The sequence below is a fragment of the Sphaerodactylus townsendi genome, linkage group LG11, assembly GCF_021028975.2.
Source record: "Sphaerodactylus townsendi isolate TG3544 linkage group LG11, MPM_Stown_v2.3, whole genome shotgun sequence".
Taxonomy (NCBI): domain Eukaryota; kingdom Metazoa; phylum Chordata; class Lepidosauria; order Squamata; family Sphaerodactylidae; genus Sphaerodactylus; species Sphaerodactylus townsendi.
The window spans coordinates 42,875,855-42,888,372 of NC_059435.1; the positions used below are offsets into that span (position 1 = coordinate 42,875,855).

Here is a 12,518-nt window from a genome sequence, read left to right on the forward strand (position 1 = left end):
GGAAGTAGGCATTTCTGACACGAGATGCCAGAAGCATGGAGCCGTGAGCGCCAGCTATGGGAAGAGGAGCGAGTAGCGCTGCAGCGTGAAATACCTGCAAAGGCCGGGGACAGCTGGCAAAGAAATCCCAACCTTCGAATTGGACCCGTGCCAAAACTGGCGGCTGCAGCGGCAATATGTGCAGAACCTATCAAAGTCGCATGATAAAGTCCTGGAACACTCCAAACTGGACTGTTGCAGCGTCAGCAGTAGCGTTCAGGCCTACGTCGCCAAAGTGAACTAACCGTACCGGCTGTTCAGCAGGCGAATTGGCCAAATTAGAGCGAGAAAGCGGCTTTGCACTGCGCGCAAGAATCGCTAAACCGGATGAGAGGCTGGCTGCCTTGGAGAGGAACTGGAAAGAAGCAGCAGAACAGGACAACCCAAGTTGGAGTCTATGCTTACCGTCACTGGTTTAGCCAGCGGCCAGAGGGCGGCGCTGCTGGGTCCTACCACCTTCCAGTTAGATCCCCACCGGCAGCCAGGCGTACCAGCGTTGGTACGCCACGCCTCCACCGATTCGCCTCGCCCGGCAGCTGCCTCAGCCTGTCGCGCTCAGCCTCGCCTTGCCTGTGGTAAAGGGCCGTGGAGAGGGGATATTACAGACCTCAATACCTGCCGTTTAGATGGATGACGGCGCAACTTCCCTACTTCATCTTGCAACTTCGATGCCCACATGGAGGACTATGGCGATTTATATGCCGATTGGCGAAAAATGTATCAGGGAGTTCCGGCTCGGTCCTGGATAGGGGCGGCAGCCGACTGGACATTGTGACTCTTTTGAACCTGCAGATGAAGATGCTGCGCCTGATTGCCACGTTTACTCCAAATAGCAAGAGGAACCGCTTCCAAGATCGGGTGCTGAAAATGAAGCTATCCGCACCATCAAATCTATTCCAGCAACGGCAACCTTCGTTTTGCGGGAATTTGCCCACATTAATTTCGTCTGCGGCGGCTGCCGACTCCTGAAGTGGCCTGGGTAATGGCATGAAATGTGAATACTTCTCAGTTGCTGTTGGCCGGTAGGCTGCGTGAAAGCTTCGGTGTTTTAATTCAGTTGCCTGCTGTGCTGATTGGATGGCATTGGGATCCCAGGTGGCGTCTCATTTAGCGAGTCGCTGAATACGGAAGGCATATCGCTTAAAACCATCCTCGACCACCAAGCCAAATGGCCGCTTCCGAAGACACCTCAGCCGTCGCCGGCTCGGGATTATGTCTTTAACTGCGGAGGACCAGGTCATCCTGGCGTAACTGCCCGAAGAAAGCAAGCCAACATCCGGCCAGCGCCCATCACCAAACCACCGCAAATCAGTTTAACGCCCCAAGCAGGCCGATGCTAAGGCAGTTAGTCGAAGGCTGACCAGAGGAGAGCGGCTGGGCACTTCTTCAACCCCCCTTGGACATGGAGTTCGACTCCGGAAGGCGGTGAGTGAAGGCAGCTCCCATTACCAATCAAAGCGTTTCTGGCCAGCCCATTTCATATGCGCATTATTATAGCCTCGGCCCTTATTGGATTAGGGCTGCTCCCATTGTAAATACTCATTGTTGGCGGAGAACTGGGTCTGAAGTCCCCTGGCTAAGCCCATACCATTCACTTAAATGGGCGGCAGTCCTCTAAAGGCGGACCCGGTGGCCAGTTCAAAGCATAACCTGTCCTCAGCTCTGCTGCGACCATTGGGAGAAAATTAGTTTTATTCTGTGGCACCAGTGGCCAAAAAACACTCCATAGTTCTGGGCATGCCATGGTATGTTGTTGCATAGAACCAAAATTCATTTTGGAAAGAAAGGATCTTAGAATTCTACTGACCACTCCCTCTTTCACGGTGAACACATGAATTGGGGAAAACTTCGGCTTCTCTGACACACACCTTCATCAGCGATTGCTCGATTCTACCAGCATTCCACCGGCTTGCAAGATTTAGCCAGAAGTGGCTAAGGGCAAAATGCGATAAGTTGCCACCATAGAGACACTGACTGCAAATCGTAATACATCCAGAGTAGCAACTAGCAAAAGAATCTGCATATGAGTCCCAATGAGGAGAAGAACCCGTGCCTTCTTGAACAAGAACCTGCGCCAGCGGAGTTCAAATGCGGCGGGCTACCAAACACTACGCGTATTATATCCTGTATTGTTTTGTAAAGAAAAGATGGAATCTTTACGGCTCTACATTTGAATTACCAAGGAATCAATGCGATCTCCCTGTCAATAAATACCTTTACTTGTTAATCCCAAGGATCTTTCCAGGCGCATTGGGCGAGGGGCATCTTTACTAAGTTGGACTTGAGAAGCTTACTGCAGAGTCAGGTTGCTGAAGGCTATGAACGCCGACTGCATTGCTTGCCTGAAAAGTTTGGACAGTTGAATATAGATACCGGTAGGGTTAAATTAAAGACTATGACTTACGATAGCATATCGCAATTCTGTTATTCCATCCACCAAAAAAATGATGGTGTACTTAGATGGCGTTTTAATTTATTCTGAAACCATGGAGGGCATGAAGCATTGGTTAGGGAAGTATTAAACGTTGCTCATATCCTCTTTGCTTAAGCTTTCAAATGCTGTTTCCGCAAACCTCTGTGACTAATTGGGTTGCGGATCTGCATGCGAGGGCCTAAAATGGATCACATTGCTAAGTGATGCAGTCCTCCAATGGCCTGCTACCGTGAAAGAACTTAATCTTTTCTAGGTTTTGCTAATTTCTCGGTTGACTTTATACCCCAATTAAACTGGTGCTGACTCTCCACTCCTGGACTCTTACGGCACTAAGGGTAAAGATCCACTGACTGCCAAGCCGAGGGCCCCTTTCCTGGTCTGAAGAATGTCAGACAGCCTTTCAGCACCAAAATCTGCTTTTACCCGAACCTATCCTGGAAGGCACCTGACCCAGATCATCCGTTTGTGGTTCCGCGTGGATGCCTCCCGGACAAAGCTTGGGGCAGAACATCCTGTTGCGAAGAGAAAATAAGATGGATAGGCTGGTTCCCGATATTGTTATTTATCAAAGAAATATCTCGGTGCTACGAACTTAACTGGAACTGGCGGGGATAAAGAAACTTCGCGCCATCAAAGTAGCACTCTCGCGGCGCCACTGGCTGGAGGGCTAAACTTACCCCTTTCAAAGTTTGGTCGGATCACGGTACTTGGCGGCCCTCTCCACCCCCCCTCAAGATATCCATGACCGTTGGGCGATTTCTTTTCGTTTCTCTTTTCACGGTCCATTTTTCCCGGAGAATAAACCAGCCAGCTTCAAACGACTTTACACCACCGGGGAGAGTTGGAGCTGCCTTATGGGACAATTTCAGCATGTTCTCTCCTCCCAATTGGGGCGGCTGGCTGTCACCTGATCTCAGACAATCGGCTCCTCCTTCATCCGCCCATTCAGCCAACGATCTCTGAACTTTCCTCACGGGGCGCTTCGAGGCGGGGCTCTTGGCGGAAATCAGTGGAAGGTGACTTTCCAATGCGTTTGGAGAATGGCGTTTGGCGTGAAGTTGTTGATGCGATGCACTCCCCTCGTAAAGCAGGTTCGCCGAAAGGAATATCATGATGCCGGCTTCGGCTGGACATTTTGGCTTTCTAAAAACTCTGCATTTGGCCGCCGTCCATGTTCTGAGTGGCGCGCAATGTCGCCAAGGACGATGAAGGCGATATATTAAAAGGTTGCTCTGTTTGTGCAGAAGCCAAGAGCGTTCGGGGAAACCCATGGTCTGTTGAAACCTCTCAGGTGGCCTCCAGCCTGGGAAGTGTCTCCATGGATTTTATTACAAGATTTACCAGAAAGATCATGGCAACTGCGGTCTTGTGGGTAGTGGTGGACTTATTTTCTAAACGAGCCCGTTTCATCCATGTGCTTCCATCCCTCGGCTCCATAAGGTTAAGCATCTGTTCATTCCAGCATGTTTACCGTCTACACTCGCCCGTTATTGATTAAGGTGGTCTCCGACCAGCGGCCCCAATTCATTTCAAAGTTCTGGAAAGCTTTTCTAAGTTTGTTAGGGTGCCAGTATTTGCGCCCGAACTACGTTCAAAGTGGCCGGTGAGTCAGAGAGCGAACAGAACCCTAGAACGTGATATTTACGTTGTTACACCAACTACCACCGAACAATTGATGCGAGAGCTAATTCTTCGTTTGCAGAACTCATCACAATAATGCGGTTCATAGCGAATTAAAACCCGCCGAAATTGTGTCGATGCGCTCCTTCCCGCCGTTGCGCAACTACCTGCGGATGCTGATCCTTGGAGTTTCAGCGAAAGTGGATTTCATCTCTGGCGAAGATTTGGAGAAAATGGTCCAAGACTGCTTCTTCCACAACAGGCTAGGATCACTCCCCGCTGGCCGGATAGAAAGCACCACCAGTTGCCCTCTGGTGGCAAGAGCGCCTGGGTGTTGTCAAAATCTCGAGAGCGTGCATAAATTTTCAAAATAGGCAAAAGCGTAGGACCTTTTTTTCAGATTACTAAAAGTGATTAATGATGTCACTGCCCGTTGGTTGCGCTAACTCTCTTAGTAATATCCATCCTGTCTTCCATTCAGTTTACTCAAGGAGGCTCCGTTTCCGATGCCTGGCGACCGACCGGAGGGCCCGACTATGTATTGATGGCCTGCAAGCATTATTCACGAGAGTGGCGCCATCCTGGACTCTAAGCTTTAATGCATAGCGCTTACAATATTTAGTCTCTTGGGTGGGATGATTCCTCTATTGGGTATAATCAATGGGTTTTATTCGAAAATATTGGCCCCAGCCTCATTTCTGCTTTCCACCGCCTTTCCGCTTAAACCTGGGGGAGAAGGTCTTTTTTTAAAGGGCAGGCAAGAGTGTAAAGGATTCATCAATGGTGTTGACGGCCGGGTCAGCCTTGCTGGCATGACATTCCACAGCCGAGGCGATGGGCCTTCATCGGCGGAGACCTTATCTCTCTACGCGATGGGAATATCCGTTCCCATAGAGATCCGGTAGGGGGGATGGGATGGACAGAGTTATAACCTGTGCTTCTGGCGGGAGATCTTATTCCTGCCACTGCGTGTACGTGAGCTTTCTAGGATGTCTGAATAAACGGTCTTTTACACCCAAAAAGCCTTTTATTTCTGCTTCTATGGAATTCCTTACACCGGGGGTGATGCTCTAGCACTTGCACAAAACTCTATGGTTTAACCATTTCACCTGTAATTTTCCACCTGCTGCCCTGCTGCCCAGTGATGGGAAGTAACAGTCCAAGGAGCAGGAAGTCTCTTGGCTCCAGCAGACGACTGGCAACACTACAGCTATTGCCACACTAGCTGTTCTCGTGAATAAATGCCTGCTTATCTAACATCTTAATCTTGTTAAAGGTGCACACTATTATTTCTTTTTACATCTTGTTCTGCATTCTATGCCCAAAATTTCTCTGAAGACAGAATTAAATGTTACAAAGGTGTGTAACAAACTACTCACAGCCACTTCTTAAAGGTCAGTTCCCATCAGCCACTTTCTGTCCTGCAGGGTTCCAGATACATATTTACTTAAAACATTTCCTAGCAGGAGGGAAAGGGTGGTGGTTGAGAGTTAAGTAGTGAGAAAAGGCAAAGGAAGGCAACAGATTAAGGATTGTCCGCTCTTCTCCATAAATGGCCACCTCAGCAGTAGAGCGGTCTGCACGGGAAAGTTCTAGAGCGGGTGGCAGGAGGAAGGCCGAGGCCGATGATGTCGGAAAAGAAGCAGCCCGTAGATTTGGGGCTTCTGGAAGAGGACAACGAGTTCGAGGAGTTCCCGGCCGAAGACTGGGCTGGTTTAGATGAAGATGAAGATGCACATGTATGGGAGGACAACTGGGACGATGACAACGTGGAGGATGATTTCCCCAATCAATTAAGAGCTGAATTAGAAAAACACGGCTACAAGATGGAAACTTCATAGCGTCCACTGAATGTCCCCTGAGGCTGGACTGTAAACGCTTTAATCAGTATCGGGTACAAGAATGGAAGATCAGACACGGACTGTCAGATACCTGTTTTGATATTGCCTAAACTTTGTTTTATATAAATAAAAAATGGGGGAAAAAAAGTGAGCAGTAGTGGCGTAGGAGGTTAAAAGCTCGTGTATCTAATCTGGAGGAACCGGGTTTGATTCCCCGCTCTGCCATTTGAGCTGTGGAGGCTTATCTGGGGAATTCAGATTAGCCTGTGCACTCCCACACACACCAGCTGGGTGACCTTGGGCTAGTCACAGCTTCTTGGAGCTCTCTCAGCCCCACCTACCTCACAGGGTGTTTGTTGTGAGGGGGGAAGAGCAAGGAGTTTGTAAGCCCCTTTGAGTCTCCTACAGGAGAGAAAGGGGGGATATAAATCCAAAACTCCTCCTCCTCCTCAAGGTGTTTCCCCTTTTTAAAAACATTCATTTAGGGCATTTTATGTTGCATCTCCAGAGTCCCGTTTGAAACAGTTTACAAGTTTCAAAAAGTGCCACCAAGGTGCTTTGTCACACATTTTTGCATGCAATGTGCTGTCCATACATGGAGTGCTTGGGTAGAGTGCTTCAGTGCTTTGGACTGAAGCTGAAGAGTTTGGAATGGTCTAAATCAGGGGTGGCCAACCTATGGCATCCCAGATGTTCATGGACCACAATTCCCATCAGCCCCTGCCAGCATGGCATTGTAGTCCATGAACATCTGGAGTGCCATAGGTTGGCCACCCCTGGTCTAAATGTTTTCTGGCCTTCAGATAGTAGCAGGATAATGGTTCAAGGAAAAAAAAGTAAAGTTGTCAAGGAAAGGGTTCACTGAATTGCCAGGAATACCAAGCATAAAGATTCCCTCATGACTGTTAAAGCTTCTTACACAAGCAAAAAACAGATTACAAATGTCTTTTGAAAATCCAAGTAAGCTTATCAAAGTCAACAATAGTCCTTCCTGGACCTTGCTATCAAGTCCAAGGATAATAAATATTTTTGGAAATTAGTCAGTGGTAGCTGTCACCATTACATCCTGTAACAAATGTCTGTAATACTGCCTGGGAACAGTACTTCAACTCCTCTTTAATAAATCTTTAATAAAATATTTCAGGACACTAAAATCCAGGACATTAATAACAATTTATCTGGCTTTCATCCACAGCCTCCCATTACAAGTTTGTTGGGTGTGCATTTTGAAAAGCCCTGGAGAAATAGGTCTTCAAACCTGGTAGGTCCTAGCTATCATCAAGCTTCAGGATTTCAGAGTTTGAAAATGCGTTAGTCCATCTGGCAGTTAGTCCAATTGACAGTAGTATTAGCCTTGTAGTTCCCATCTATAAGGGGGGCAGAAATTTCCATTTGAACTATAGTTGAAAGCTTCAATATTTAAACTTTAAAAATTGGATAATCATTAATTACTTTATTTTTGCTGAGGGAAAAGTATGGATTCATACCTGGCTGTTCAAAGATGCACCATTATTTGGGATGTGCTCATATTATTAATAAATACATAATGGTGCAGAAGGGTCACTTACCTATTCAAAGTTCTGAAGGCCATTTTTAACACTGTAAACAGGGAGAACTCACTGCACATCAATTAAGACAAAGCTAAAGAGATAATACATGGTAAACCAGCTTTGGAACCTGGACTCTCTCTTTCTCTCTTTTGCACACACACAAAGACAAAAAAAGAACAAGTCAAAACATATTAATACTCGTGGATTCAATTTTCTTGTACTGTAAAAATCACCTCAAGGCTGCAAACATCAGATTCTGCCACTCTGGAGGATTTATGTGCCCAAGCAAGTATCCCCCTTTCCTTTAAATAACATTCTTCAGACTAAGCTACATGCCAGATCTTTAATGGTACAAAAATATGGAATCACTGTGAGATTCCTGACCTTGAGTTTTTCCAGAAAAAATCCTCTAGGAACAACCTTCGGTAAATTCAAAACCTAGACTCTGGGATTTCATTAATTGAAATCAAGCCATCACTTGGATCTTTCTAATTACTGGACCAAATCCATGTGTGTGGCTCAAGAAACTCCTCTTTGATGGTGCCTCAATTTGCCCAAAACATCTGATCTCAGACCATGGTACAAATGATCTAATAAAGTGGATTTTTGTTTAATTATTTTTGGAGGCCGAGACCTGTGGCTCAGAGTGGTACACTGCAGCACGGCAGTCAAAATTCTGCTCACTACATGAATTCAATCCCAATGGAAGTCAGTTTCAGGTAGAAAAAGAAAAAGAGCTTGGATTTATATCCTGCCTTTCTCTCCTGTAAACAGTCTCAAAGTGACTTACAAATTCCTTTCCTTCCTCTCACCACAGCAGACACCTTGTGAGGTAGGTGGGGCTGAGAGAGTTCGGAGAGAACTGTGACTAGCCTAAGGCTACCCAGCAGGCTTCAAGTGGAGAAGTGAGGAAACAAACCAGGTTCACCAGATTAGAGTCCACTGCTCTTCACTATACCATGCTGGCTGGCTGAAGGTTGACTGAGCCTTCCATCCTTCTGAGGTTGATAAAATAAGTACCCAGCTTGATGGGGATAAAGTAGAGATGATTGGGAAGGCAATGCATACCACCCATAGTCTGCCTAGTAAATATTATGATGTGACAACTTCCCATGGGTCAGTAACGTCCCAGTGCTTGCATAGGGATGTTTACCTAGGTATGTTATTTAAATATCAGAGTGCTTCGGAAACTATATTGCTATTTTAGACAAGTTATAAGAAATTCTTCCATGCTGTTTAGATTCCAAGGAATGTCCTAGTCTGTTTTAGGAGAGAGAGAGGCTATAAAATTCTCTTTAATTTACATGTGTGATGATTGGAAAATTGAGAATTGAGAATAATTCATCCATATAAAACTGCCATGTGATTTAAAATAATTTGTTCACGTTTCTTCTCTAACTTCTAAAATATCATGGCTACTTCTAAAAGGTTAAGACCACTGACAAAAAAAGAGATTTATCTTTCTACCTACAACTGATATCAGATAGGTTACAAAAATCTGACCACTTTTTGCCTGAACTTTGGCTGAATTGTGATTGCCTTTCATTGATGCCCATGCGCTTGATAGCCTTACATTGATCCGGTTGAAAACCTAATAATCTCTAATGATAAGTGCTGTTCTAAAGCGATGTTAAATTTTTTCAGTTTTCATACTGTTTCATAGTTTATTTATTTTCAGTGTTGTCTTACTTATGGCTAAAACACATAAATTGAACTGAAAATAATCTTGTACCATTTGCAATATCCTCTCGATTTCAAAGAGGGTTGCATTTTCATCCCACCCTTTCCCTGAAGAGCTTGAAGCTGTGTACCCAATTATTTATTCGTCCAGTTGACCCTCACAACCACTCTGGGAGGTCTGAGGCTGAGGGCGATTAATTGGTCCAAGACAACCAGTGAGCATCATAGCTAAGTGGGAATTTTGAACTGAGGTGTCCCAAGATACAGAACTACACTGGATCTCAGAATATGCATATATTGTAGAGAATCTTTCATGCCACTGGTGTTGTTCATATTCTTCTCACTGCAGCAGTTCTAACTGTCAATGAGACAAGCTGTTGATTAGTCAAAAAAGCAGCTTGTTTGGTCAGCATGGGGAAAGTTACACTGAGAATAGCAAGGAAAGCTCCAACTGCATATGAAGTTCTCTCTTGATCATTATAGAATACTCTGTAGCAAAAAAGAGGGGTTGGGGGGCAGGAAGCGATCTCAAAAACAAGCCATGTAAATAAAGAGAGAATCTTAACAATCAAACAGAGGCGTAGGGGGGCAAAATGGCACCCAGGCAGTGGTGGGATTCAAAAATTTTAACAACAGGTTCTGATGGTGGTGGGGTTCAAACAGTCGCATAGTGCCAACGGAGCAGGGTGGGGCACAACATGGCGGGGGTGTGGTCTGGGTGTTCTGGGTGAAGGGATTTCCAGAGCAGGGTGGGCGGTACTGCAGCAGGGGCACTGGGCAAAATCTCCCCACTCCGCCCCAATGCCACCTAGGTAGACAGTTTTGCAAAACGGAGCCAAGAACTGAGCAAAATCTCCCCTCCCCTCCCCATCCCCATGGCACCAGGGTAGAAAATTTTGCCAGCAGAAACCAGGCACTGGCCAAACTCTGCCCTCCCCATCCCCATGGCACCAGGGTAGAACGTTTAACAAAACGCAGTTACTTTAATAGCCAGGAGAAACAAGCTCAATTATCTCCTTGTGTTCCTACCGCTGACCCACTCCTCTCCTACTGAGGCTTTGTATGCCCCTCCTCCAAGGGATTTCATTGGATATTTTTTAAAACAGAGCCTCACACCATTAACTCCCATGGAGGGGAGGGGGATTAATCATTAACAGACTTGCTGGGTCAGTTGAAGTTGAAGTTAATCATTAACCAGCAGTTTGCAGAACTGAGGAAGATTTAACAAAGGAGTTCAAGTTAATCTGTAACAACCGGTTCACCGAACTGAAGAAAATTTAACAAGCGGTTCCATCGAACCATTGCAAACTGGCTGCATCCCACTTCTGCACCCAGGGCAAAATGGCCCCCTGCCCCTGTGCCCCCTCTTGCAGCACCCTGCCCCCTCCGGGCAGCCCCATCCCCCACTTATTTTAGTTCCTCTCTCCTGCAGCCTGGTGGGAACCACACTTCTCAGGGGCAAGGTCTCCTGGGGAGTGTAGTTCCCACCAGGCTGCAGGAGAGGAACTAAGGGGAAAAAGAGAGGAACTAAGGGGCAGGAGAGAGGAACTAAGGTGCAGGGCACGGGAGTTGTGGGGGCTGCTGCAGGGGGAAGAAGGAGGGTGTGGGGGCAATGTTCCACCCCCATGTGACCTCAATGGTGTGTGCCCGGGGTAGGGCGCCCCTGTTCCCATTGGCACTACGCCACTGCAATTAACCAATATACTAAATGTAATTCCAAAGTGTGGGCATTATCATATCTGTATTAATTTACAAAAATGTGCAAAAGGATGAATAAATCCAATCAACAATCTAATTAATACTACAGAGACAGATCATACCATGTAGAACCAAGGAATTGAATTTCTGCTACAATCAGATATGCAACTGCAACGGGCCCCTTCAACCTCTATTAAACAGCATGGAGAGGTCCTGGCAGGCCAGCATAGATCATCAGGTGGGTGACCAAAGCAGTTTTCCAGCAAGATTTTTGATATATAATTTTTTGAGAGTCAAAGTCCCCTTTGTTGATACAAGTTGGAATAGAGATCTTTGAGTCCTTAAATATCAGTCAGAACAGGGACCCCCCTGGACTGCATAGGAATATAGGATTTTTATCTCACTATTGATGCTAATTTTCAGCCTCCAAGCGTTTCCTCTCTGCTCTAATCAAGCTGCATTTTCCAATGGCAATATGGAACTTTCCTCTCTCCCCCTTTCAGTGCAGCCCACTGATCTCCACAAAATACTGTCCATAGGGAATAGGTGACCCCAAAGAACAACATGAGGGTGGGCTGCAGTGGGGAGAATCAGTGGCAATTGTCAATTTAATCTGGAACTAACTCATTTCAGCCCTTTTTGCTTGGGCCAGTAAACCCAGGAAAACAACAGGCTAAACCTGTTGTGTGTGTGGGTGTGTGGGGGGACTTTGCACGGTTCCCACAACTCTAAACCGGGTCTGCCCCACGTTTTCCCCCAGGTTTTTCTAGAGTCGCAGTTTTTTCAATTCCTTTGTTTTAATGCGCCTTCCCCGGCTCCCATCTGCGGAACCACGCAGGCACTGCTGGCTCCAGCAAGGCTCTGGGGGAATATGTGTGGCCTGCATAGTTCCAGGCATGTGTTGGAGTTTGCTTTAGTATCTTGTTGTGAACCAGTAGTGTCATTGTGATGCCAGGACATGTCAAAAGTATAGGTCCATGCCTAAAACTCTTCTTTTTGTGGCCAGCCCTGGGATAGCAACTCTATTCAGGCCCACGGTTACTCTTTTCATATTGCTCAGCCTTATTCATCCAAGCCATGGTTTGCCTATGTCAATTAGGCTGGCTGCCACTATCTCCTGGTTCCCTCTTCCAAATGGTCCTTAATTTAAAATAGGGTTCGGCTGGCATGAAGGAATTACTAGCAATCTTGTCATTCTTCATCCTGCATTTAAAGGTAGAAACATGTCACAAAATAATTTATCTGACTTAAAGTGCCCTGAATTTATCCATACAGCTATAAGACACTTAACAAGCCTCACTTAATCTTTACAGCTCATCTAAAAAGTAGATGCTAAAAGCTGTTTTCCTTGCTTTTGCACATAGATTTGCCAGCAGCTGTTACAACATTTATAAACACTATTCCCCCTGATTGCCAAATAACCATAAATTCATTTATGCATATTTTTGCATTTGCAGGCGTAAAAATAATTATGTGTCTGATTAAATCCACTTATCTCTTCATGTCTTACTAAATCTTTAATAGATATAAATTGTTGCTGTGTACTACACCGGAACACATAAATATTACAAGTCCAGTCCAGTTTATCGGAGCACACACACACAATGAAATATCATATTTCATTTTATTTCTTTCAGATAGGATTCCTGTTGCCCT

At 45.9% G+C, this 12,518-nt stretch overlaps 2 protein-coding genes across 2 annotated transcripts in view; one reads left to right on the forward strand and one right to left on the reverse strand.

The window, feature by feature from the left end:
- The window catches only part of SP4 (Sp4 transcription factor), a 105,873-nt gene that overhangs the window by 63,399 nt on the left and 29,956 nt on the right, over nucleotides 1-12,518 (reverse strand). The window lies entirely within an intron of this gene.
- Nucleotides 5,664-5,964, forward strand: SEM1 (SEM1 26S proteasome subunit). Its single transcript, XM_048510868.1, has one exon. The coding sequence runs from the start codon at nucleotides 5,719-5,721 to the stop codon at nucleotides 5,932-5,934; it is 216 nt and encodes a 71-aa protein (XP_048366825.1). The 5' UTR covers nucleotides 5,664-5,718; the 3' UTR covers nucleotides 5,935-5,964.

Bases quoted from the DNA above. Each gene is read 5' to 3' on its own strand.
- SEM1 (XM_048510868.1), top strand. From the start codon at position 5,719: ATGATGTCGGAAAAGAAGCAGCCCGTAGATTTGGGGCTTCTGGAAGAG.